This window comes from Schistocerca piceifrons, chromosome 1 (genome assembly GCF_021461385.2).
Source record: "Schistocerca piceifrons isolate TAMUIC-IGC-003096 chromosome 1, iqSchPice1.1, whole genome shotgun sequence".
Lineage (NCBI taxonomy): Eukaryota > Metazoa > Arthropoda > Insecta > Orthoptera > Acrididae > Schistocerca > Schistocerca piceifrons.
In genome coordinates, this window is record NC_060138.1 from 954409547 (window position 1) to 954437516 (window position 27970).

The 27970-nt window shown below is 42.7% G+C and overlaps 1 protein-coding gene across 1 annotated transcript in view; it reads left to right on the forward strand.

The window, feature by feature from the left end:
* Positions 1-27970, forward strand: part of LOC124776771 (discoidin domain-containing receptor 2-like) — a 783719-nt gene that overhangs the window by 652343 nt on the left and 103406 nt on the right. Inside the window, exon 7 of the mRNA XM_047251912.1 lies at positions 20338-20496. Within this exon, the coding sequence (XP_047107868.1) occupies positions 20338-20496 (159 nt within the window). The remainder of the gene's footprint in view (positions 1-20337; positions 20497-27970) is intronic.

A 27970-nucleotide genomic window follows, 5' to 3' on the forward strand; every position in this document is an offset into this window, starting at 1 on the left:
GAGCGCAAGCTCGGGTGAGGGAAGGATGGGGAAGGAAATCGGCCGTGCCCTTTCAAAGGAACCATCCGGGCATTTACCTGAAGCGATTTAGGGAAATCACGGAAAACCTAAATCAGGATGGCCGGAGACGGGATTGAACCGTCGTCCTCCCGAATGCGAGTCCGGTGTGCTAACCACTGCGCCACCTCGCTCGGTAAAGAGCTGTTCAGTTTGTAGATATGGTAGAGGATGGGCTCTATGTTCAGACCTCAACTGACTCGGTTTGGTGACTTTCGGTGGATTTTGGTGACTTTCGGCTATTTGCAGCCGCCACCGTTAAGCGAGGCTAGGGTGAGAGTTGCAACCGTGCACCTACATCTGCTGCCGTAACCAGCGAGTCAGACACGGCAAGAGCTGCACATGGGTGCACATGGGAAGAAATATAGGTTTCGATTAGATAATGTGGGTAGATATAACAACAATGTGGGGTAATAGAAAACGGGGCCTAGTCAAGTTGTTTTCATCTTCTTTCTTTCATTTCCCATTCTCTCAAAGCTAAATGGCCACTCATTTAACGAATTAAGACTTGCGGGATCGTGTGTCGTGACGTTAAAATTCACGAAACTGATCTGGTTCATTTACTTAACTCACAAACAACTGCGGTCTTTGCGCTACTAGTTTTGAGATAGTGTAAACTTTCAGGTGTGCCTCTTCATTATTAAGTTTCTATTTTTCACTGTCTTATGGACCCTGACTTCATTTCATTCAAGCACATCGTTTGACTGAGTAAAGTAATAATCAGGTTCATGATTTCTCATAGTTTTGATTTTACCTATGTTGCTGAAGCTCCGTTTCCATCCAGCATAGTCTAGTTTTTATGGTCATTATCAATTGTTAAATATTTTTATTCCAGTCTATGATCACAATGTAATGTCCTTCGACGATGACCGGTATCAGTCATGTCTGGAATAAAAACGTTTGACAGCGCCTTGATCACTTTTTGTATTTATGACTATGTTGCAGCTTGTGGAACATTATGAATTGGTAGTTAAGTTGCACATCATTCCCTTGATAGCGTATTCTCTTGCGTAATACACTATGTGATCAAAAGTATCCAGATACACCCAGAAACATACGTTTTTCATATTAGGTGCATTGAGCTGCACCTACTGCCAGGTACTCCACATCAGCGACCTCTGTAGTCTTTAGACATTGTGAGAGAGCAGAATGGGGCGCTCCGCGGAACTCACGGACTTCGAATGTGGTCAGGTGATTGTGTGTCACTTGTGTCATACGTCTGTACGCGAGATTTCCACACTCCTAAAGGCCTCTTGTCAACTGTTTCCTATGTTATAGTGAAGTGGACACGTGAAGGGACACGTACAGCAGAAAAGGGTACAGGCTGACCTCGTCTGTTGACTGACAGAGACCGCCGACAGTTGAAGAGGGTCGTAATGTGTAATAGGCAGACATCAACCCAGACCATCACACAGGAATTATAAACTGCATCACGATCCACTGCAAGTACTATAACAGTTAGGCGGGAGCTGAGAAAACTTGGATTTCATGCTCGAGCGGCAGCTGATAACCCATACACATTGCGCCGGTAAATGCCAAACGACTCCTCGCTTGGTGTACTAAGCGTAAACAATGGAGGATTGCACAGTGGAAAAGCGTTGTGTTGCGTGACGCGTCACTGTACACAATGTGGCGATCCGATGGCAGGGTGTGGGTAAGGCGAATGCCCCGTGAACGTCATCTGCCAGCGCGTGTAGTGCCAACAGTCAAATTCAGAGTCGGTGGTGTTACGGTGGGCGTGTTTTTCGTAGAAGGGCTTGCACCTCTTGTTGTTTTTGGAGGCACTATGACAGCACTGGCCTACACTGATGTTTTAAGCACCTTCCTGCTTCCCACTGTTGAAGACCAATTCGGGGATGGCGATTGCAACTTTCAACGCGATCGAGAACCTATTCATGTAGCACGGCCTGTGACGGATTAGTTACACGACAAAAACAGCCCTGTAATGGTCTGGCCTGCACACAGTCCTGACCTGAAACCTATAGGATACTTTCGGGATGTTTTGGAACGCCAACTTCGTGCCAGGCCTCACCGAACGACATCGATATATCTCCTCAGTGCAGCATTCCGTGAAGAATGGGCTGCCATTCACCAAGAAACCTTCCAGCACCTGATTGAACGTATGCCTGTCATCTAGGCAAAGACTGGGTCAACACCATATTGAATTTCAGCATTACTGACAGAGGGCGCCACGTCTTGTAAGTCATTTTCAGCCAGGTGTCCGGTTACTTTCGATCACATGGTGTAGACGTGTGACCGCTAGGTTCATGTGGTCCTCGTGCAACACAGGATCCAGATCGATAGGGGTTGATATCAACAAAGGTGATTATCTCTTGTGCCGGAGTGAGGCGACGGCTAGCAGTTTCACTTACGTTTTGTTAAAAGAGTCAGCTTCTGAGTTGCCAGGAGGCTACAAACTATCCTGACAGGCTGTACGCAGGACTCCTTATTACTTAGAAGTCTCAAAGGATGCGCATTCGAAGGACATTCCGGGCGGAGATGTTGGAGCCGAGTTAGCAAAATGGTTCAAATGGCTCTAAGCACTATGGGACTTAATACCAGAGGTCATCAGTCTAGGGGACTGATGACTAGACTTAGAACTACTTAAACCTAGCTAACCTAAGGACATCACATACATCCACGCCCGAGGCAGGATTCGAAGCTGCGACCGTAGCAGCAGTGCGGTTCCAGACTGAAGCACCTAGTACCGCTCAATCATAGTGGCCGGCCCTAGTTAGCACCCGCAAAAGCAACGCCATTAATTCACGAACTGTATATGCAGTTGCGACAGTTAAGTAAAACGTTCATAGTGTAACACCAGCGTAACTGCGGGCTTAAAGTTCCCTTGCTTAGGAGCAACCGCAGAAGCACTGTAATAAAGTAAGAGATTTTATTGAGGCTGTCCGGACACAGCCGCGATCCTCTGATGGAACAGAGTAAGAAGAAGCAGCGTCGTATTTCAGCAACTAACGGCTATTGGATATTGTTTGTTGTTGTGGTCTTCAGTCCTGAGACTGGTTTGATGCAGCTCTCCATGCTACTCTATCCTGTGCAAGCTTCTTCATCTCCCAGTACCTACTGTAACCTACATTCTTCTGAATCTGCTTAGTGTATTCTCTCTTGGTCTCCCTCTACGATTTTTACGCCCCACGCTGCCCTCCAATACTAAATTGGTGATCCCTTGATGCCTCAACACATGTCCTACCAACCGATCCCTTCTTCTAGTCAAGTTGTGCCACAAACTTCTCTTCTCCCCAATTCTATTCAATACTTCATCATTAGTTATGTGATCTCCCCATCTAATCTTCAGCATTCTTCTGTAGCACCACTTTTCAAAAGCTTCTATTCTCTTCTTGTCCAAACTATTTATCGTCCATGTTTCACTTCCATACATGGCTACACTCCATACAAATACTTTCAGAAATGACTTCCTGACACTTAAATCTATACCCGATGTTAACAAATTTCTCTTCTTCAGAAACGATTTCCTTGCCATTGCCAGTCAACATTTAATATCCTCTCTACTTCGACCATCATGAGTTATTTTGCTCCCCAATTAGCAAAATTCGTTTACTACTTTAAGCGTCTCATTTCCTAATCTAATTCCCTCAGCATCACTCGACTTAATTCGACTACATTCCATTATCCTCGTTTTTCTTTGTTGATGTTCATCGTATACCCTCCTTTCAAGACACTATCCATTCCATTCAACTGCTCTTCCAAGTTCTTTGCTGTCTCCGACAGAATTACAATGTCATCGGCGAACCTCAAAGTTTTTATTTCTTCTCCATGGATTGTAATACCTACACCGAATTTTTCTTTTGTTTCCTTCATTGCTTGCTCAATATACAGATTGAATAACCTCGGGGAGAGACTACAACCCTGTCTCACTCCCTTCCCAACCGCTGCTTCCCTTTCATGCCCCTCAACTCTTGTAACTGCTGTCTGGTTTCTGTACAAATTGTAAATAGCCTTTCGCTCCCTGTATTTTGTCCCTGCTACCTTTAGAATTTGGAAGAGCGTATTCCAGTCAACATTGTCAAAAGCTTTTTTCAAGTCTGCAAATCCTGGAAACGTAGGTTTGCCTTTCCTTAATCTAGCTTCTAAGATAAGTCGTAGGCTCAGTATTGCCTCACGTGTCCCAACATTTCTACGGAATCCAAACTAATCTTCCCCGAGGTCGCCTTTTACTAGTTTTTCCATTCGTCTGTAAAGAATCCGCGTTAGTATTTTGCAGCCGTGACTTATCAAACTGATAGTTCGGTAATTTTCACATTTGTCAATACCTGCATTCTTTGGGATTGCAATTATTATATTCTTCATGAAGTCTGAGGGTATTTCGCCTGTTTCATACATCTTGCTCACCAGATGTTAGAGTTTCGTCAGGACTGGCTCTCCCAAGGCTGTCAGTAGATCTAATGGAATGTTGTCTACTGCCAGGGCCTTTTTTCGACTCAGGTCTCTGAGTGCTCTGTCAAACTCTTCACGCAGTATTATATCCCCCATTTCATCTCCATCTACATCCTATTCCATTTCCATAATATTGTCCTCAAGTACATCGCCCTTGTATAGACCCTCTATATACACCTTCCATCTTTCTGCTTTCCCTTCTTTGGTTAGAACTGGGTTTCCATCTGAGCTTTTGATATTCATACAAGTGGTTCTCTTTTCTCTGAAGGTCTCTATAATTTTCCTGTAGGCTATATCTATCTTACCCCTAGTGAGATAAGCCTCTACATCCTTACATTTGTCCTCTAGCCATTCCTGCTTAGCCATTTTGCACTTCCTGTCGATCTCATTTTTGAGACGACTGTATTCCTTTTTGTCTGCTTCATTTACTGCATTTTTATATTTTCTCCTTTCATCAGTTAAATTCAGTATTTCTTCTGTCACCCAAGGATTTCTACTAGCCCTCGTCTTTTTACCTATTTGATCCTATGATGCCTTCACTACCTCATCCCTCAAATCTACCCATTCTTCTTCTACTGTATTTCTTTCCCCCATTCCTGTCAATTGTTCCCTTATGCTGTCCCTGAAACTCTGTACAACCTCTGGTTTAGTCAGTTTATCCAGGTCCCATCTCTTTAAATTTTCAACTTTTTGCAGTTTCTTCAGTTTTAATCTACAGTTCATAACCAATAGATTGTGGTCAGAGTCCACATCTGCCCCTGGAAATGTCTTACAATTTAAACCTGATTCCTAAATCTCTGTCTTACCATTATATATTCTATCTGAAACCTGTCAGTATCTCCAGCCTTCTTCCATGCATGCAACCTTCTCTCATGATTCTTGAACCAAGTGTTAGCTATGATTAAGTTGTGCTCTGTGCAAAATTCTACCAGGCGGCTTCCTCTTTCATTTCTTACCTCCAATCCATATTCACCTACTACGTTTCCCTCTCTCCCTTTTCCTACTGCCGAATTCCAGTCACACATGACTATTAAATTTTCGTCTCCCTTCACAATCTGAATAATTTCTTTTATTTCATCATGCATTTCTTCAATTTCTTCGTCATCAGCAGAGCTAGTTGGCATATAAACTTGTACTACTGTAGTAGGCGTGCGCTTCGTATCTATCTTGGCCACAATAATGCGTCCACTATGCTGTTTGTAGTAGCTTACCCGCATTCCTATTTTCCTATTCATTATTAAACCTACTCCTGCACTAACCCTATTTGATTTTGTGTTTATAACCCTGTAGTCACCTGACCAGAAATCTTGTTCCTCCTTCCACCGAACTTCACTAATTCCCACTATATCTAACTTTAACCTATCCATTTCCTTTTTTAAATTTTCTAAACTACTTGCCCGATTAAGGGATCTGACATTCCACGCTCCGATCCGTAGAACGCCAGTTTTATTTCTCCTGATAACGATATCCTCTTGAGTAGTCCCCGCCCGGAGATCCAAATGGGGGACTATTTTACATCCGGAATATTTTACCCAAGAGGACGCCATCATCATTTAACCATACAGTAAAGCTGCATGCCCTCGGGAAAAAATTACGGCCGTAGTTTCCCCTTGCTTTCAGCCGTTAGCAGTACCACCACAGCAAGGCCATTTTGGTTAGAGTTGCAAGGCCAGATCAGTCAATCATCCAGACTGTTGCCCTTGCAACTACTGAAAAGGCTGCTGCCCCTCTTCAGGAACCACACGTTTGTCTGGCCTCTCAACAGATACCCCTCCGTTGTGGTTGCACCTACGGTACGGCTATCTGCATCGCTGAGGCATGCAAGCCTCCCCACCAACGGCAAGGTCCATGGTTCATGGGGGGGGGGGGTAGGAAATTGGATACGACTGTCAGAATTGGATACGACTGTCAGAAATTTTCCGCAGGCTTGCAGTGAGTTAACAGTTATCAGCAAGCATCGAAGCCACCGTCCTCTTTTCTACGACGTCTCATTGTTACTTTGGAATTAATGAGAACGTAAAATATGGACATCAAAGTCTGATAATACGCCCCGTGAAAATACTGCTGCCGGGAGTCAGTAACTTTATTACTTCAAGTACTATAACCGATAAATAAATCTAGTAGAACGTTATTAAAAAAAAAAAAAATCTGCAATCCAAGTTCCTAAACATTATGTAACAAGTATAGCCTCCAGTATATATCAGATGTACTTTGAAAATGTGCCTTACTCTAATGTGGCTATAAAGAGCATGTTTTATATACATAGTTAAACGCTGTCGCTTTGTCAGTGACATTGTTGTTCGCTCCAGTCATTCCCTTAACGCAGACTCAATGAAAGTTCTAAAACGTACCCCCATTGCCAAAGGTTACCCATTTGTAAATTTTCTCCAATATTTGCTACATTTTGTAGTCATCGGTCAGAGGCGCGATCGCTTATATTTTATATCATGTTTTCCAGCCGCAGTACATGCATATTCGGTGGCCATTTCAATACACAATCATCACTATTTTATATAACATAAAATTATTTTATTTTAAATTACTGTGTGTCATAAGTAGCGACTAGGGTTTCACAAGTTGTTTGAAGCGTAGCAAGTTCGTTGGGGTCTGTTACAAGCTGGTACATTAGTCAGTATCAACCTTACCTACTGCGTACTTCATAACGAATAATGCTTTTCATTTCACTCACTATGGTCAAAAATCAGTGGATGTGAAATCAAGTTGCAGAGTGAAGTTGGTTCTGCACAGTTCTCGTTTCACAGAGCACTAAGAAGAATCCTATCTCGGTACCTTACATGTTATTAAATCTGAAGCTACAGCGAGATGTAAATACTGATGCATTTTCATAATTTTTATCGGGTTAGGAGTTTAGAGGCTGCAATAGCGAGGTCTATGATCCATTGTATCGGAAATACTTCTACTCGTCACTTACAGGGTTGCGGCTGTCACTGTTAAGAAATAAATATCAATTTTCCGCAGAATATGGAGCTTTATTTTCGTATTATGAACGAAATTTAAAAGAAAATGTCACAAACTCTGGTACTTTTGGTCACTTGTAAGAAGAGTTTCCTAGGAGGTATCATATGGGTGCAAAGTGTACACCCAAAGTTCCATGCTTGAGATAATATCCCCAGACTTGCTTGTGGCTTACACAGAAACGTTTGATATTTAACTTTGGCTGATATACTGTTACTGTATGCTTCACTGCTTCACTGCTTCACTGAACTACTTTTCAGTGATTTCCGCAAAAACAATGTGATTTAAAGAAGGTACCTACAACAGCAGCATAAACGTTAGTAGTTTTATCAAAATGTGACGCTGTCACACATCCAGAAGAATTTTATTACAACGCAGCTGGGGCTCGAATCCCTTCACCGAGATTTACCTAGTGATTTATTGTTTGATAATAGTGCATTCGCTAACAATGTTGCTGGAATTACGGCTAATGCTACCTGTTATAGAGGGCGCTTTTCATTTACGATCTTTGTGCAGTGAAAGATTGTATAAGAAAATAAGTCACGGTGGATATTATTCGATTCTTTGAGGAGAACGAAAGGAAAGGAACGTTCAGGTCTACGAAGAGTGTGCGTCGTCGTGAAGTCACGTTATCGGGAAAAGTGCAAGGACAACATAACTAATCACCATGCCAGTGAAGAGACATAAATTTTTCAGTGTTTAAATCAAGTTCAACTTTGGTTGATAATTTTTCCAGTACAAATAGCTTAGATAGATCAAAAGGATTGTCATTCGTTACCGTTTATTATGAATATAAATTTAATGGGGAATACCTCCGTGACACGCAACCGTTCTCGTGCCGTGTTCAACAGTCGCATGCAATTTATCCGCCACCGGAGGACGGAAGCCTAGCCTGTGACGAATTGTGAATGCGCACGGCACGCAGCTACGACATTCCAGTAAAAAAATGCTGTTTAGTATTTGCTGCGTGACGGCGTGTTTTGGGTACCACCGAGGGCGACGTCGGAGACACAGATTTTTCTACTCATAAATGGTGATAATGGCGAGAAACAAAGTTTGCCTCTTTCATATAACATTCCAAATAATAGTATATGCAGGTGGGTGGGCGAAATAGGGCTCCTTAGATGTCCGAAAGGCGTGTAACAAAGAGTCACATAATCGATGGAAAATCAAAATACGATTTCAGGGAGTACAATCACAAGTATGTGTCTTTCTCTAACAAGTATGACATAGGCAAATGTTAACATAGAACCAGCTCAGGAAGGCATACCGTACCGTGACACGATTTGGCAAGAACTGTCGATTAAAAAAATGAGCTGCCTTGGATTACAGCATCTCTGTCGTAAAGGTTGCTGTCGACTAATGCTAATCGTATTAGAAAATAGACCCGCCACAGTACAGCAACTCAGTCGTTAATTCAGTAATGGATACCAACAAAATCTTCCCTGTCAGGTACTGACTCCATAGCTCCACGAAGCACGTACGTGTGGGGCACAGAGATTAGCATGGACGCTCCAGCACAGCCATTGGACGTACGAAGTTTGGAAGCTGGTAAGTGGTGGTGTTGGTGAATGTTTAACGTCCCGTCGACAACGAGGTCATTAGAGACGGAGCGCAAGCTCGGGTTAGGGAAGGATTGGGAAGGAAATCGGCCATGCCCTTTCAAAGGAACCATCCCGGCATTTGCCTGAAACGATTTAGGGAAATCACGGAAAATCTAAATCAGGATGGCCGGAGATGGGATTGAACCGTCGTCCTCCCGAATGCGAGTCCAGTGTGCTAACCACTGCGCCACCTCGCTCGGTGCTGGTAAGTAGGATTGTTGAGGGACAGTACATGGTGCTATAGGCTAATGGCAGGATATGCCGAAAATTACATCATGTGCTACACCAAGACGTCGTTCAGTCAAGTAGAACTCAGGATCCCGTTGGAAGAAATGGCTCCTGTTTTTATTTAATTTTATTTATTTGTTTATCAGGTTCCGTAGGAGCAGACGGGCGAAAGTACCTTGTTCATGGAACTTGGTAGTATATAGTTTAGAGAATGCTGATAGAAAATTTGCTAAAAAAAATTACAGAATTAATAAAACGTGATAGACTGCACGTTACTGAGATGAGTCCTTAGATATTGCTAGGAACTCCTGCACTGACTAGAAGGGGTGTGCCTCTAGGAAACCTTTCAGCTTGCACAGCAATACTTTGGGCTTACCACTGAAAATAATAGTGTGTACCTTTTTTTACAGTGGTTAAGGAAGTGTTCTCAAAGAGCATATCGGTTTTCCGTCCAGCGTTACAGTTTCTTCTGGACGAGTCAGTAATGATACGTAATTCCCATGATGGGGAATGTATGTAAAGAGATGGCAGAGTTTGAATAACGGCCTACATGAAGTTCGCGAACTGACAACTGAGCCGTGCGCCCCTCGTGTTCATGCCGTTTATTGTGTGTCATCTTCTCTTTACGGCGCTGCCGCCTCGTTTTCTTATTCGACTTACTGGCGGCACTAAGTACCTGTCTTACCTGCCCGTGAGTGGCAGCAACAGCGCTTATCGGAAAGAGCACTGTCGTATTATCTTTGAAGTGACTGCTAGTAGGTCCGGCTCGTCGTGTGTCGGGAGTTCAGTCGGGGGACGGAGCACCAGTGAGGCCTGGGCAGCCAGTACCTGCCGACCGATGGCCACACACATGAACTGTCCGGCGGAAGGAGATTGGAGCGGGAACGACCGCCGTTTGGTCGTTCGGTTGGTCGTCTCAATTGGTGATGTGTATTTGGTCTTTTGACCGTTTCTGGTCCTCGTCCGTTGGTCATCTTGCCGGACGTGGGTCGGTTCCTTCATCGTGCAGAAATATCGTCGCCAATGGGCAAGAGTTACCTCTGCATGGGTGGGGCCGAGCAAGTGTGCCCGGGTCGCCGTGTCTCCGAGTTCCGAACGGACATCGAATTGAGTCGGGTTAGAGCCGCAGTGAGCTCCGGACAGCCAAGACTCTCCCGAACTTTGCCGAGACTGATAACTTGAGTGGGGACGACCTTGGTTGGCCGCTTGGTCGATCGTCATCGGACGACGTGTATTTGGTCGCCTACCGCTTATGGAATCTCTCTCTCTCTCTCTCTCTCTCTCTCTCTCTGCGTGTGTGTGTGTGTGTGTGTGTGTCTTGTCATTGCTCCTTATTGTTCCACGGTGATTGGTTTTAGGATTGTCGGAGTTGTTAATGCAAGTGTTTACGTGGAACTGTGTGTAGCTACTGTGATTTCCACTGAGTTGTGAATGCTCTCTGCGTACTGGAGTAGGCAGTCGTTCGGTTGGAACAGAGCATCGAGTGTGTGTTTCCTCGCAGTGTTGATGCTGCCCGGAACGGAGTGTAGTTGGACAGATTTGATGTTGTTTTTTCTTTTTCCTCGAGTGGTTATTGTGCATTGACTGTGTTTAAACGCCAATTATTAAGACAGAGAGTCTTGCTGTGATCCTAGTCCTCTCCAATGTTTTTGGTCGTCGTCCGTTGGTTGGGCGGAAGGGAGTTGATTAGGTTGTTGGTTGGTTATTCAACCGTGCCTAGGTCGTGCTGCCACCCGATTATTTAGTATTACGCTTGGCTGCCTGTCTCACCTAAACTGTTGTTGGAGTTTCCTCCCCAGGCCGACCCTTGGAACACTTCTGAGCACCACTGTTGTGCTGTTTGTGATTATGATTTTCTTTTGTCGCAAGTACTGTACCAGGCCTTCAGCCGAACCTTATGTGAAGTACTTTAGGATTAGGCCTTCAGCCGTGTTTTTTTTTTATTCTTGTGTGCCGTCAGCCGCGTTTGTTTTAAAATCTGGGGCTTGCAGCCGTAATGTGTAAATTCTTGTCTTTAAGGTTTATCTTTCACTGTCCTGAATTCTTAAAATGGCCTTCAGCCGTACTGTGTAAATGCTTATCTTAAGGTTTGTCTTTCAAATGGTTCAAATGGCTCTGAGCACTATGGGACTTAACATCTGTGGTCATCAGTCCCCTAGAACTTAGAACTACTTAAACCTAACTAACCTAAGGACATCACACACATCCTTGCCCGAGGCAGGATTCGAACCTGCGACCGTAGTAGTCGCACGGTTCCGGACTGAGCGCCTGAACCGCTAGACCACCGCGGTCAGCTAAGATTCGTCTTTAATTATTTTGAATAGCTGTTTGGGCCATCGGTAGTCAAGATATTTCAAGTTTTCTTAAGATGGTATTCTGTTGTACTTTATTACGTTGAAATATAATTGGGCCTTCAGCTGAGCAATTAATCTAAAATTTCCTCAATGTGGCTTTTAGCCGAAATTTCAAAAAGAAAAGAAATGGTTCAAATGGCTCTAAGCACTATGGGACTTAACATCTGAGGTCATCAGTTGCCTAGACTTAGAACTACTTAAACCTAACTAACCTAAGGACATCACACATTTCCATGCCCAAGGCAGGATACCAACCTGCGACCGTAGCAGCCGTGTGGTTCCGGACTGAAGCGCCTAGCCGAAATTAGTAAATGCTTGCCTTTTAAAGAATTTCCTTTGCTCATCTGAAATATTATTTGGGCCTTTAGCCGAGAAGATATCTTAATTTTACTTAAGTGAGGCCTTCAGCCGTCTTGTCTAAATTCTTACACCTCAAAAGGCATTATTTGAGGATATTTTAATTTTACTTAAGTTTGAGCAAGGGAAGTAAACAAAACCTCGCGTTTGAGTCTCAGAAAGAGTGAGGATCACTCTTATAGCAAAGATAGCAGTAAGTTCTAGAACTTAATATTTCGAAAGTCTTCTATGTACCTCAGTTAACGAAGTAAACACAATCGATTGCACTAACTGTGTCACCACCTTGGGACCATAATTTAGCTTTTACAGGAGTTCCGTGTAGAAACTATATGCACTGTGCTCTGTTACAGTTCCGAGTTTACGTACATGGAAAAGCAGAGAATGCAGAACAGATCCCTGTGGCACACTCCATCTTACACGATACCAGATTCAAGACTAGACCACGTTTATTCACGCTACAGAATAATCTTCTGCTTCCTGCTTTCCAGATATGAAGCGAATCGTTGCTTGCCTCTTTCCATAAACTCCACAACGCCCCAACTTATGCAGGATCCTCACAATCGAACGCTTTTATTATATCGAAGAAAATTCATGCTGTCGTCGACGTATCCTTTGGTCCTGCCAAACATACTGCATATCGAGTGTGTACGTTTGCCACCAGTACATTCCATGTGGCAGTGGACCACTTAGAAGTTCCCAAATGTGTCTCAGTTATTTGAGAAATACTCCATTAAAACTGGAACATTTGTGCTACGCAACTCTAGAGCTGCTGATCTCATTCCTTCTGACCGCGCATTGGATACTATCGATCGAAATGTGTGCGTCTTGAATATAATGGACATGGAAGTGGATGCCACCCGAAGGCTTTCAACAGGCTCGTGTGGGATGAAAAAGGGCCACTGACACATTACCCACGTGCATCATTTGCTGTCGTACCACGTAAATCAGAATGATTGTCCGCATGTTTCGTGAGACGGTCTGTTCCTTCATCTAGAAAATGTACCGCTCTAATAGCGGAGCTATGCCAGAAAAAATAAAGCTTAACGTTTAGTACATATAGGTACTTGTGTGTTCCGCCAAATCACCGGACCTTAATTCTGGTCAGCGCATTTAGCACGCCATTAAATGTGCGTGGCTGGGACACGGCTAAACCAACGTCCGTTACTTACAGGCGATAACTGAGCGATAATGGATCAGACTGGCAGGCCAACGCTTTCATTGTCTCGTTCTATACTGCTTCAAATTAGTCTTAAGCAGTCTCGGACTCAAGGGGAGGCTACACACACTGGTAGGTAGATTTCTCTAATTCATCTGCTTGTAAGTGAACATCCCACTTAGGTACGACATACATCCTTAACGTAACTCTACCCTCGCTTCATATTTGAATAGACATGAGCAAAATATCTTTGATAATTATACGAACTTTCGTCAAGTACCGTGCAGTGGCTTCTGCAGCGTCTTCGTAAATGCAGCTATAAATTTTAAGACAAAAAAAAAAAAAAAAAAAAAAACGACACACCGCGAAACAATTTTCTGAATAAGATAGAGATCGGCATATGAAATGTACATGTACAGACAAACACATTGGTACAGGTTCACAAAAATTGCATGATTTATTCAAGAGAAAGAGCTTCACAAATTGAGCAAATCAAATATGCAAGCAGTTAGGCGGATTGGAAATGATTGACAGAGTATCTTTATGTGTTCCTGAAGGATAACTTGCCAAATTCCGTTCAATTGGCACGTTAGACCGTCGAATGCCCGAGATTGTTGGAGGGCTCTGTCCATATTGCCCCAAACATTCTCAGCTACGGAGAGATGCGCCGGCGTTGTTGGCCAAGGTGGTGGTAGGCAAACACGAAGGAAATCAGTAGAAACTCTAGAGGATTGCGGGTGGGCGGGTTAATTCTTGCTGAAATGTAAGACTAGTATGGCTTGCCATGAAGGGAACAAAATAAGGCGCAGAATTTCGCCGACGCACCGCTGTGCTGTAAGGGTGCCACGGATGACAACTAATGCGGTCCTGTAATGAAGAAAAATGGCACCCCACACGATCACTCCTGCTTCTCGAGCCGTATGGCGGGCAACAGTCGGGTCGGTACCCAACTGCTGTGCGGGGCGTCTCCAGAAACGTCATCGCTGTTTATCGGGACTTAGTTCAAAGCGGTACTTATCACTAAAGATAATTATAATCTAGTCAGTGACGTTCTGGAGGCGTATATCGATAGTAGGTCATAATGTTCTGACTGATCATTGTATAATCCAGGTAAACGAAAGGAATGCGTCGCCACAAAGGCCTGATGAGATAAAAAAAAAGTGTATCGAAAAATTAAATATCTGAGTAAATATAGCGGAGACATAAGTGTAAAATACATTGTTGTTCGACAATACGGCTAATAATTAATCACTGGAAACATACGCAACTTTTAAGTATCTAGAAGCGAGTGTCTGAAGCAAGACGAAGTGAAACAAATCATGCCAGACTGAAATTGATTGGAATACTCGCTAGAAAACGTAATTCATCCATGAAGTAGGTAGTTAGGAAATCGTCTTACTTCCGACTGAATTGTAGTTTTCGTCATACGGGTACACATTACAAGTACAATTAATAGAGTTTCGAGTAGATAGACAAAGAGCAACGTGTTTCGTAGCAGATTGGTTCAGTAGGCATGTCCGTGTCGTGAAGATTCCCATCTGTGTATAAAAGTGACTTTGTACAGAAAGAAGAAGTTAACTAACGAACTTCCTCATGCACACGTTCCAGGAACGACAAAGCAACACATTTCCTCCTCGTAATTACCAAAAGTGGCAATGGAGAAGGATTAAAATGACAAATGTAGCATGCGTCAGGGGAATTAGAATACAGTGTGTCTCACTTTGTACGAAAGTTAGTTGCGTCCAACAAATTTGCAAGATATTCTGATACCATAGAATTATGGTGGTGACCTCATCATTTTAAAAAAAGAGAGAACATAGACACAAATTATAAAATAAATAATTTGTTAATAACGTGGTAAGTGCCAACAAGAAAGTTTCTGTCTCAAATGCTGCTATTGGTACTAAGTTTAATTGCGTGATTCATGTTCAGAAATACGGCAGTAATATTTTAACAACAACCATTTATTTTGGAAGAGATTAAAAAATAATGAAATTCAAGAAACAATCTCTCAGTGCCGACTTCTGTTTCTTACACAACTGCTTTCTTGGGACCAGATGTTGCAATGTTTACTGTACAACTCCCTGAGCTGTTGCGGAAGAACAAATTGAATTTAGCGTTTTTTTTCTTTTTTTACTAGTGCGGGTTACGCCGCCTAAGAAATTCTGAAGATGTACCACTAGCGCGAAACTTTAAAAATAAACACCTGCCTGGAAGACCGTATTCTTAGTAGAAAAGTGGATTACCGTTGCTGAATCAGACCGGAAATGGCGTGGGAAACATATTTAAAATAAAAAATGGTTTACAAACTTCTTTTCCTGTCTGTCTCATTTTCACCTGAGTGCCTTATATATGGAGACACAGTTGATAGATGGAATCAAAGAGTTATGGGCTATTAGTTTATCCCAGATGGAGACCAATGTCTGTAGGATTTGGGAAGGAGGCGGGGGAAGGGCAGAAGGAGTGTGTGTGTGTAGACGAGAAACTACTGTCTGACTACCATTAAGTAATCAGCTGGGCTAAAAAGTGCTTTAGGTTGTCCCTTACCAACACTGTTACTGATATCGGTCGAAACTGGGAATTTTTGTAATCGGTCCACTATGCTTTTCAGAGATTTAAGTCCCCATCATCAGATGAACTCACCTGAAATAATTCGACATTTATCTGTTTTGTGTATGAGGTTGGGGTAATCTCTGCTACTGTTCAGCAGCAGACAGGCATAACAAAATCACTGTTTTAACACGTGGTGAGCTGTAGCGAGTTGCATTGCGCCTTGTATGTCAGACACGAGCATGCATACAGTTATATACACGAGTCTGTGAGGTAACGGGCGAGTTGTGGTGCCCTGAAAATATTCTAAGTTCGGAGTTGGCGTGGCCATACGGGAGTGTCTCGGAGGACCGCGGCTCGTCGTCGGCCGCGAGGTGCCGAGCATCGGCCGGAGAAAGAAGGGTAGCCCCAGCGCGTGGTCCAGGCCGACTGCGTGGCTGGGAATTCAATGTCGACGCTGTGACGAGGACTGTGCTTTGTGTCGATGAAGGTCATTTGTATGCCGGGAGTGCCAAAGATGGCGGACTTTGTGAATCCATAATGGCAGACATTTCACAGCTCATGTGGAAATTAATTATAGCCAGAGGAATCATGATACCTTAAAAAGAAACATGTCATTGCCATAATTTGCTCGACGATTCTGATGGCGTAGTCAGATTTCCAATATCTTTATTAGTTTAAAGTTTAGTATCTGACAGTACATTACACAAGTAACACACAGCAACAAATTTTCAAATTCTAAACGGTTCATACGACTTTGTCGATTGACGTGTCTTTAGAAAGCTACTAGTGTGAACCTAAATTGGTATGAATTACAGGCATGTAACTTGAATAGTATATGAGTTATTGGAGGTTAAAGTGGCCGATTACTATTGATTGCGTCAAGTCATAAGTACTCCACAGTTACATGAAAAAAACGGTAGCAGCATGCTTATCCATATAGTTATTCGTCTATGTCTTTGTTTATATCCGATGTGTACTATTCATGAAGAAATGGGTTAAATATTTATTGTGTTTTAGAAACACAGAGACATTAGGCTACTGGCCTACCTTTTGCCTCTGTTCCGTTGATATATGTTTATTTCATTTGTTTATGTATTTAATAATGTGTGTTAGAGTGTGTATGGCCCAGCTGTAGGAATATTTATTTTATTTCTAGTTATTTAAATATAAATCTATCATTTCGTATGTGTTTCAATATGTTCGTGAGTGTGCGTTGGCTTGAAGAAATGGCGGGAGTGTTCTAGCCAATCACAGAGGTCGTTAATGGGGAGACTGGACGGAAGTGCTGGAAGGGACTTGGGGTGCTGGATGGGGAGCAGGATAGGCCGTCGAAGGAACTGCGTTGGAGAGTGGGGCAGTTTGTGCGTGCCGACTTGTGAACTGGTGAGATTTCCGTGGCTTCTGCAGTGCAGACGTAGTATGCTTGTAGAAGTGAATACCTCGCGAGCTATGTTGTTGTTCATAACTAATTACGTGAAGTAGGAGTCTATTGTTTCTGTGTTATTCAACTCGTATTTTATTTAATTGCTGGATCATCGACACCATTAAGTGATTTTCGGTAATAAACGGCATTCTTAAAGGTACCTCTGCTATCGTACTTGTTATTTAAAGTCGTTAAAAATAGTACCTGCAGGTTTTACTTAATTGAAATCTTCCATTTACAAATTTCTATGTCACATACAAAATTCGCAACTGCCAAGTGATAGGAACCTTCGACCATTCGATTCACATGTATATTCATATTGTATAATGTACACTTAGCAGTATTTGGCTTGGAATGCGGTATCTACGTATCCCAGCTCCTAGGCAACGAATCGAGCCCAAACTTTCTTTATTTCAACTCTGAGTCAGAGGGTATGTAGATGAGGGCCACTCATCACACTTTCTATTTGGAAGTCCGCAATTCATGGTTCTAGCAAGAGAGATGTGTAGTCTGATCCAGCATCAGTTCTACGTAGTTTTGGTTATGAATGACATGTGCCAGCATCTTATGGAGTTAAAGCATACGTATTTAAAACAGTATATTTTGGAAAGAAAACTTTATGTTTTGTGAATACCTTCGTTAATTATTCTTGGTAAGTCTCTTTAGCAGTCTGAATGAAGGTGTAAATGTGAAGTAATATAATAAATGAATATTGTTACATCTATTAACGGAGTATATGTTAGCGTGGGAATTGTATCAGTATGAAAAGAGTGAATCATACTCTCAGGGGAAATCTGTAAAGGGCACCTGGACAGTTTACTGGACTTGGGCTAATTCTGCTAGTCAGATAGGGAGTTAGTTTGATAATGGTAGATTTTCTCAATATGTCCAATCAGTGCACCGTTCATGAAAGCTGTTAGGTTGTACTTAGTCCAGCCAGTGGCCACAGCCAGTTAGTGGACATTATCTTCGCGCGTATTTGTGGGCTCAGATAGTTGCTTTCTAAAGTCTAAATGAAGTTTGGAGCGCAGCCTTCACCGATTAGGGAGGCTTTACACACATGTGAAAATTTTAACGAATGATGATTTAAACTTGATCGTGGAGTGCCACAAAGTGAATGAGAACGTTTAAGAAAGCTGAACCGAGTTTCCAATTTTATGTGTAAACTTTTACATTTGAACTAACTAAATTCCTTGTGGTGTATTGTGCAAGTCGAGAACGTTCAAAACGATGGGTTGTGTAATGTTTGTGTGAGCATTGTACCACAGGCAATCCGTTTCGTGACCTTTCTAGTAACTGATTCGGCTGAATAACATAAGCTACGACGAGTGATTGTGATCGCGTGTGACTGACGAAACTCTAACTAAAGATTAGCAAGTGCATGGCGATGTTTTTTTGAAGCAAACTAGTAACAATATGTAGAAGTTGTCACTCACAAACTATCCATCGTTTAACAGCTCTGCTAAACTGATAGCAGAAAACATTTGATACGACATATAGAGGTGTGTAGTGCAGCTAGTTTCCGCTACAGCTTTCTCTAGCCGAAGAACTAAATTCATTTTCTAAAGGTCAGCGCTGTGGACCGCATAGCATAAGAAGATATCACCGAAGGATAAGTGAGCATTTTTTTCTTTTTTTTTTTTGTGGAGCGAACAACATTAATCCTGCATTTGCAGTGACTCTACATGGATGAAAAAATCTTTGCAATAAAGGACCTCTTGAGCTTTTTTTGAAGGCTGTACTAAAATAATGTTTTGTTTTGTCTTCTGCTTCTGTACAGCTTATCTCAGAGTCGTAGACACAACACGTAGATGTCGTATTAACAAGCACAAATCTGCCTGATGATGGACGTTTAAACCTGTGAAAAGTGAAGTGAAAATCAAATACAGAGAGGTGACAAATGCCGTGGAGTAGCGATATAGACATATATAGATGGCGCTGGTATTGCCTACACAAGGTATAAACGGGTATAGTACGTAGCGGAGCTTTCATTTGTACTCAGATGATTCAAATGAAAATGTTTCCGACGAGATTATGGCCGCAGGACGGGAATTAACAGACTGTGAATGTGGAATGGCAGTTGGAGGTAGACGCGTGGCACATCGCTTCTCGGAAATATTTAGGTAATTCAGTATTAATGGTGCCGCAGGATTGAGAGTATGTCGAGAATACTAAATTTCAGGCATTACCTTTCATCACGGACAACGCAGTCGCGGACGGGTTTCACTTAACGACCGAGAGCAGTGTCGTTTGCGTAGAGGTGTCAGTACTAACAGACGAACTGCACTGCGTGAAATAACAGCAGAAATCAATGTGGGACGTACAACGAACGTATCCGTTAGGGCAGTGTGGCAAAATCTGGCGTTAATGGGCCATGTCAGCAGGCGACTGACGTGAGTGCCCCTGCTAACAGCACGATATCGCCTGCAGCGCCTGTACTGGACTCCTGACCAGATCGGTTGTGCCCTAAACACGGAAAAACCGTGGCTTGGTCGTATAAGACCCTTTTTCTGTTGGTAAGGGTTGACTGTAGGACTCGAGTGTGGCACAGAGCCCATGAAGCCGTGGGTCCAAGTTGTAAAGAAGACACTGAACAAGCTGCTGGTGGTATCTCTATAATGGTGTGTGGTGAGTTTATTGGCATGGACTGGGTCCTCAAGAGTTCGGCCACTTGGTGATCATTTGCAGCCTTTCGTGGACTTAATGTTCCCAAAGAAGGAGGACATTTGTACGGATGAGAGTGCGCCATGTCACCAAAGGCCACAGTTCTTCGGGACTGGTTTTAAGTGCGTCCTGGACTATTTCAGACAATTATTGGGCCATCCGAATCGCCCGACATTAATTCCATCGAACATTTATGGGACATAATCGATAGGTCAGTTCGTGTACAAAATCTTACACTAGCTAAACTTCCGCAATTATGGCCGGCTATAGAGACAGCATGCCTGAATATTTCTGCAAGGGACTTCCACCGACTTGCTGTGTTCATGCCACGTCGAGCTGCTGCACTACGCTGGGCAAAAGCAGATTAGATACGATATTACGAGGTACCTCACGATCTTTGTCACTTCAGTGTAAATTGTGACTGGTAACGGTAAACTCGTAGCTTCAGTCGGTAACTTGATGAATATGCTGATTGTGTGTAATGGGTTGAGATTTATCGTGTAGTGGTTGTTGCATCAGCTGGATCGTTCGAGAGCGGAGCCCGCTGTGTTGCAGAGGGCCTGCTGAGCTACAGCGTGGCGCAGGGCGCGCGCGGCTTCACGGACCGCCTGTACGACGGCAGGGAGGCGGCGGGGCACCTGTCCGCCGGCCTGGGGACGCTCTCCGACGGCAGGAAGGCGCAGGACCTGCTGCCGTCGCTGGAAGCGGGGCAGGGTAAGCATGCGCCTGCAAGGGTGCCAAGTAGACCAGCATGCGAAGTAGGGGAAAGATGAAATACGAAGCGCACATTCTCTCTGAGAGTGCATCAATTACTGTTTCTTTCACAACTGTGAGACACCTACCCATCATCTCCCACAAATTTAAGAAGGTATTCGAATGTTTATTTTTATACAGCAAGTCTTTTACAAACTTGAATGAGACACCTGCCTAAATAACACAACTTTTTGGCCAAGTAAGTCACTGAACCTGAAGCTGCGTCTGTGATTGCCTTGTAGACTACCGTACAAACTATCCTGTTGAAATTAGGCGTTTTGAAGTTGTACGACAAGGTAATAGATCTCAGCATTCCGATAAAAGCACGTTTGATAGCATGGCAGCGCTCTGCTCAGAGACATGAGGGGCCTTCAATAAATAATCCAACACATTTTTTCTGAAAGTAGTTTGGTTTTATGTAGGATTCCAATACACCATATTATTCCCCACTCTTTTGACTACAAAACCTTTTCTTTTCCAACATAATTTCCTTTCGGGCTTACGTCACCTTGTTGGGAGGATGCCCACATGGTACCACCCTACACTTCGACGTCAGAGCTAAGGTCTTGCTGCGTCGATAACCTCCCCATCATCCACGTACTGCATCCTAAGGAGTGCACCGTTCGTTGGTCAAACAGATGGAAGTCGGAAGGTCCGAATCTGGGCTGTGGTGTGGATGAGCTACAAGAGTCCAATGAAGTTTTGTGAGCTCCTCTCGAGTGTACAGACTTGTGTCAGGCCAAACGTTGTCTTGGAGATTGGCAAGTTCGTTATCATTTTTGCGGTGACGCACGCTCTGAAGTCGTTTCTTCAGTTTCCTGAGAGTAGCACATTACATTTCAAAGCTGATGGTTGCACTGGCTGACGAGTGTGTTAGGACCACAAACAGAGACGTACAGTTGTGCAGCAAGGTATTTGATTGCGATTCCTTGATCACCTCGAATGAGACTGTCTGCACTTCCCAACATTACAGGAATCACAGCTATGGGTGGCCGGCCGGCACTTGGGAGATCGGGCAGCTTTCCGCGCCCTTGTTGCAACTATGACAGACGCCTTGTCCAACGACTCGCTGTGCTTTTGTTCACTGCCAGGTTTCCGATGACATTCAGCAAGCGCATATGAATGTCCGCGATACTCTGGTTATATGTCAGAACAAACTCAGTAACAGCTTTCTGCCTCGAACGCACCTTCGATACAGACACCATTCTGAGGGCTACGATAGCATCGCCACTTGTAGGAACTTCATGAAATTATAGGGGCTGATACAGAAATATTCCACGATGCCTCGAAACACAATCCGCATTTTTCCAACCGAAATTTGCTGAGATAGAAAGTTTGTTGCGTCACTTACTGGACGCTCTTCGTTCAAATTCTGGGGAAGAGAATACTTTATATTGTCGGTATTTGGTGAGAAATGCGATGGAATTAATTACTTATCACCACACTATACCTTAATGATAAAGAGTGGACCTAATACCTTCCGAAATATAAAAATGAAGTAATAGGTCGGTACATATTGTGTGGTGTAGTTTGGCCTCCTGGTGCGAGCCATACTGTTTGATACCATTTCGTTCACTTCAGAATCTGTGGGATGAGATGAAATGATGAGGACAACACAAGCCCAAAGTCACCATGCAATGAAAATCTCTGACCCGGTCGTCACTCGAACACGCGGCCTAGATATCTAGACGCAGCAACCATACCGACTACACCACGGGCTATAAGGCGGACTGCATGAGACAGATTCACACATTGATTGACAGTAAATTACAGTCGTGCAACGTATCAACGTAATTACGTGATTCGCTTGAAGAATGTTTGACTGATAAAACCTAGAAGACGACAAGTCTTGCACAGGGAAATAAATGGTATCGGATGCCATGATGGATTTTTGAAGAGTATATGGAAATTTCATTTCTTATCTTCATCAATTCTGAGGTTACGGTCCAGTGACCTCGTCGTTCTATGTCCTACCATTTCTACAGTCTAAAAAACGGCAGCTTCCGTAAATACCATAATCATTTCGACAGTCTTGGACTGAAATTGTATGCTTTTGACTGTTTAGTGTCATCATTATTGTTTCTTCTTCCGTGTCCGGATGCACCAATTATATCTGTCATCTTTGGTTTTTGTGCTCCGGTGTGTGCAGGATTGGCCGACTAGGTCGTTTCCAGGGGACGCCCGATTGTTTGTTGTTCGAGTGGTGAACGCAATCTTCGTGGAAGCTCCTGCAGTGTCATTGTCATTAACATCACGTAGATGAATTGGCTGATGACTTCTGTAAGATAATTCTTCGCATCTGCGTGTTCACTCTTTCGTTTTTTACAGAAACGTGTGTGTGTGTGGTGTCATAATTGAACTTTCTGCGCTACAGTTATTGCATGTTAAGTTCCTTCCTACATCATTTGGTGAAATAATTGGTAAGTGGTGGTTCCTCACCTGAAAGTGTAATTTGAAATCTACGTCCTCAAACACGTGTTGAATGAATTCGAATCCCCGTCTTCACCTACACTTCTTACTCTCTACAGCTCCTTCTAGTACCACGGAAGTTATTCCCTGATGTCTTAACAGATGTCCTATAATCTTGTCCCTTTTTCTTACCAGTGTTTTACAAATGTCTTTCATGTGCCAATTCTGCAGAGGACCTCCTCATTCCATACCTTATCAGACCACCCAATTTTCTACATTCGTCTATAGCACCATATCTGAAATGCTTCGACTCTCTTGTGTTCCTGTTTTTCTACAGCCCATTCTTCGTAATTATACAGTGCTGTGGTCCAAATGTACAGTATCAGAAATTTATTTGTCAAATTAAGCTCTATGCTTGATACTAGCAGATTTCTCCTGACCAGGGATCCCTTTCTTCCAGCGCTAGTCTGCTTTTTATGTCCTCCTTGTCCGGTCCATCACGGTTTTTTTCTTTTGCTTCCTAGATAGCAGAATTTTTTAACTTCGTCTACTTCGTGATCCCTCTTTCTTATTGTAAGTTTGTCGCTGTCCTTACTTCTGCTGCTTCCCGTCACTAACGTCTTTCTTCAATGTAATGTCAGTCCGGATGCTCTACTCACCAGGATTTCCATTCTATTCAAGACACCCTGTAATTCTTCTTCACATTCACTAAGGTAGCAATGTCATCAGCGGATCTTATCATTAATACCATTTCACGTTGAATTTTAATGCTACTGTTAAGTCTTTCTGAAATAAATTCCATTTTTGCGACTTCGACGTATAGATTGAATAGTAGGGACGAAAGACAACATGCCTGTCTTGCACCCTTCTTAATCCTCGCACTTCGTACTTCATCTTCCACTCTATTTTATCCCTCTTGTTTCTCGTACGTACTACCTATGTCACCTGTATTTCAATATAGCTTACCCCTAATTTTCTTTCTCTTCAGCCTTGCTTCAATTATCAACCGCAATGTCAGAACTGCCTCTCAGGTGCTTTTACCTCTCCTAAAGCCAAACCAATCGTCATCTAACAGATACTAAATTTTCTTTTCCATTCCTCTGTATATTTTTCTTGTTAGCACACTGGATGCATGAGCTGTTAAGCTGATCGTGCGATAATTCTCGAACTTGTCAGCTCTTACAGTCTTCGGAATTGTGTGGATGATATTTTTTCGAAAACATGGATAGTCGTTTTGTTGCCATTTACTCGAATTATCTTAGAAATACCGATAGAATGTTATCCACCTCTTTTGTCTCGTTTACATTTAAGTTGTTCAAATCTCTCTGAAATTCTGATTCTAATAGTGAATCTCCTGTCTCTTCGCTGTAGACTCCTGTTTCTTCTTCCATCACGCCCTAAGACAAGTCCTCCCCTCATAGAGGACTTTAGTGTAGCTTTCCGCCTATCCGATCTCCAGTCTGTATTTAACAGGGGAATTCCCATTTCACTCTTAATGTTAACATCCTTACTTTTAATTTCACAGAAGGTGTTTTTGACTTTTCTGTGTTCTTAGTCGTCCTTCCGACAGTAATTTCTTTTTAGAGTTCTTCACATTTTTAATGCAAACATTTTGCCTTAAATGGCTCTGAGCACTATTATATCTAACATCTGAGGTCATCAGTCCCCAGCAATTTCTATTTATTTTGTTGCTAAGGAACTTGTATTTATGAATTTCGCTGAACATTTTAGTACTTCCTACTACCGTCGATCAACTGAAGTAATTCTTTGGTCATGCATGGTTTCTTGACAGTTGCCTTACTTTCACTTAAGTTTTCCTTTCCAACTTCTTGATTCCTCTGCTTAGAGATCTCTATCCCTCTTCAACCAACTGTCTACTGAGCTATTTATTATTGCAGTATCTACAGCCTAAGAAAGTTTAAACGTATCTCTACACTCATTAGTTCTTCCGTATCCCACTTCTTTGCGCATTGCTTCTCCCTGAGATGTTTCCTTTAGTTCAGCCACCTTTTCATCACCACTAAATTGAGATCTGAGTCTCTATCTACTCCTGGGTATACATACAATCGTACATGCGGCATCGGAATCTCTGCCTGATCATGATGCAATCTGAAGGGGGTCTTCCCGTTTCATCCGGGATTTTTCAAATATACTTGTGATTCTTGAACAGAATATTCACTATCACTAGGTGAAATTCATTGCAAAACTCAACTACTCTGTATGTTCTCTCATTTGTACTACCTAGCCTTTATTCTACTCCTTCCCCTACAGCCGCATTCCGACAACGCATGATTATTAGATTTTCATTTCCCTTTACGTACTGAATTACCTGTTCAGTATCCTCACACATTTTCTCCATACCTTCATCTTCCGCTTGCGATGTCGGCATATATGCCTGAAATATTCTTGCCGGTGTTGATTTGCAGTAGATTCTGATAAGAACAACCGTATCATTCAACTGTTCACGGTAACTCACATTTTGCCCTAATTACTAATCATGAACTAACTTTATTCCCGCCATACCAGATTCTGTTGCCATTGCTATTACCCTGAACTGGTCTCATCAGATATTCTTGTCCTCTTCACTCGCTTCACTGACCGCCACTGTATCCGGATAGATCCTTTGAATTTTCCTTTTCAGATATTCTAGCTTTCCTATCACTTTCAAACGTTCATGTTCCACTCCCCATTTCGCAGAACCTTACCCTTTCGTTAGTTATCCAGTCTTTTTCTCATGGTTGCATCCTCGTAGGCTGTCCCGTCCCGGAGATCCGAATGGGGCGTAGTACGGAATCTTCTGCCAATGGAAAGGTCATCATGCCATTTTGTCAGTTACAGGCCACATGTCCAGTGGATGCATAACGTTATGTATCTTTAACGCAGTGTTTTCCGCCGCCTTTTGCCTTTTCATACCGTTGATCATTGCTGACTCTTCCGCCCTATAGGGCCCGGTTCCCATCCAAAGGGCAAGAGAGTACTCTGAACTTTTAGCTGCTCCTCGTTCTCTTTGACAAGGCCGTTGGGAGAACGACGGTGAATTCTTATGCTGGATGTCTTCGGCCGCCATTGCTAATGAGCGAAGATTTTCGAACCGGGGGCCCAGGACGTTTTGGTTAGTAGACAAAGACACTACCCCTATGCCAAGGGTTCAGTAGCAAACTCTCTAAAACCATCCCTTCTGCATTAAATGTATTCATTTCTTTCAGTACCGGTTTCAACGTTTACTTTCATTTTCAAGTGGATTCACATGGCATGTAAAGTCAATAACACATCATACACTACGTATCCACTATTAATTACATGACAGAATTGCCAGCTTATAGCTGTAACTGTTTATATGGCACTATTGCATTTTCCTTTTACGCGTCGCTGTCAGGTAAAAGATTACATAAAAAATTATGGCATGAAATTGAGTTAATATTAATATTTTGGTGAAGCTGTGACACTCTTCCTCGTAATAGAGTCAATGGCTATTAAAATTGGTACGAGTAACGTTATACGTAAATTTGTGTTATTTTCATTCTGGATGAAGTCATTCAAAGTACTCGTTAATGATATATATTGAATACGATGTGAAACACGGAAACAAAGGAAGGACCCAGTTTGAGTGGAGGTGCAAGCCTGAATCAGTCAAATCTGAACAACCAATATCCGGGAGAAACTGAAGTCCGTACAGTGGGTTTCCACGCGAACTGTTTCACACATAATTTATTTTCGTTGTTGTATTTTTGACTTTATATGCTATACCGAACTGTTTGCGAGTGAGGTATCGGCAATCAGGTACTCAGATGTGTATCGTACAAATGCAGCCAAGGCCCCTTAATAAAACCTTACCATTCCCTAAGCTGTAATAGCCCGACATCAAGCAATAAATTTGAATTAACTGTAAGTCATTAGTCGCCGAGGGCGTAAAATTTCCAATACCGCACTAATCCTGGCCAAAGCCACAATGTCGAGTTCTGGCAGAGAGCTTCTCCCACATGGTTCACTATTATGTACTACTATGTACTAGTACTATTTTCATCTACTGTTTGCCATGGAGGAATACGAAACAAGTATTCTGCTACTGAATCCATTCATGGATACATATTAAAAAGATATATATACATACGTACGTACAGGTTTGTATCGGTAAATGATATGTTGCAAAGCGCCGCGCATAACATGAGGTTTTCCGGTCTTCCTACATCAGGTTCTGCTGCTACTGTGGTCTTCAGTCCTGAGAATGGTTTGATGCAGGTCTCCATGCTACTCTATCCTGTGCAAGCTGCTTCATCTCCCAGTACCTACTGCAGCCTACATCCTTCTGAATCTGCTTAGTGTATTCATCTCTTGGTCTCCCTCTACGATTTTTACCCTCCACGCTGCCCTCCAATACTAAACTGGTGATACCTTGATGCCTCAGAACATGTCCTACCAAACGATCCCTTCTTCTAGCCAAGTTGTGCCACAAACTCCCCTTCTTCCCAGTCTATTCAATACCTCCTCATTAGTTACGTGATCTACTTATCTAATCTTCAGCATTCTTCTGTACCACCACATTTCGAAAGCTTATATTCTCTTCTTGTCCGAACTATTTATCGTCCATGTTTCACTTCCATACATGGCTACACTCCATACAAATACTCTCAGAAACGACTTCCTGACACTTAAATCTATACTCGATGTTAACAAATTTCTCTTCTTCAGAAACGATTTCCTTACCATTGTCAGTCTACATTTTATATCCTATCTACTTCGACCATCATAAGTTATTTTGCTCCCCAAATATCAGAACTCCTTTACTACTTTGTCTCATTCCCTAATCTAATTTCCTCAGCATCACCCGAGTTGACTACATTCCATTATCTTCGTTTTGCTTTTGTTGATGTTCATCTTAGATCCTAGTTTCAAGACACTGTCCATTCCGTTCAACTGCTCTTCCAAGTCCTTTGCTGTCTCCGACAGAATTACAATGTCATCGGCAAACTTTAAAGTTTTTATTTCTTCTCCATGGATTTTAATACCTACTCCGAATTTTTCTTTT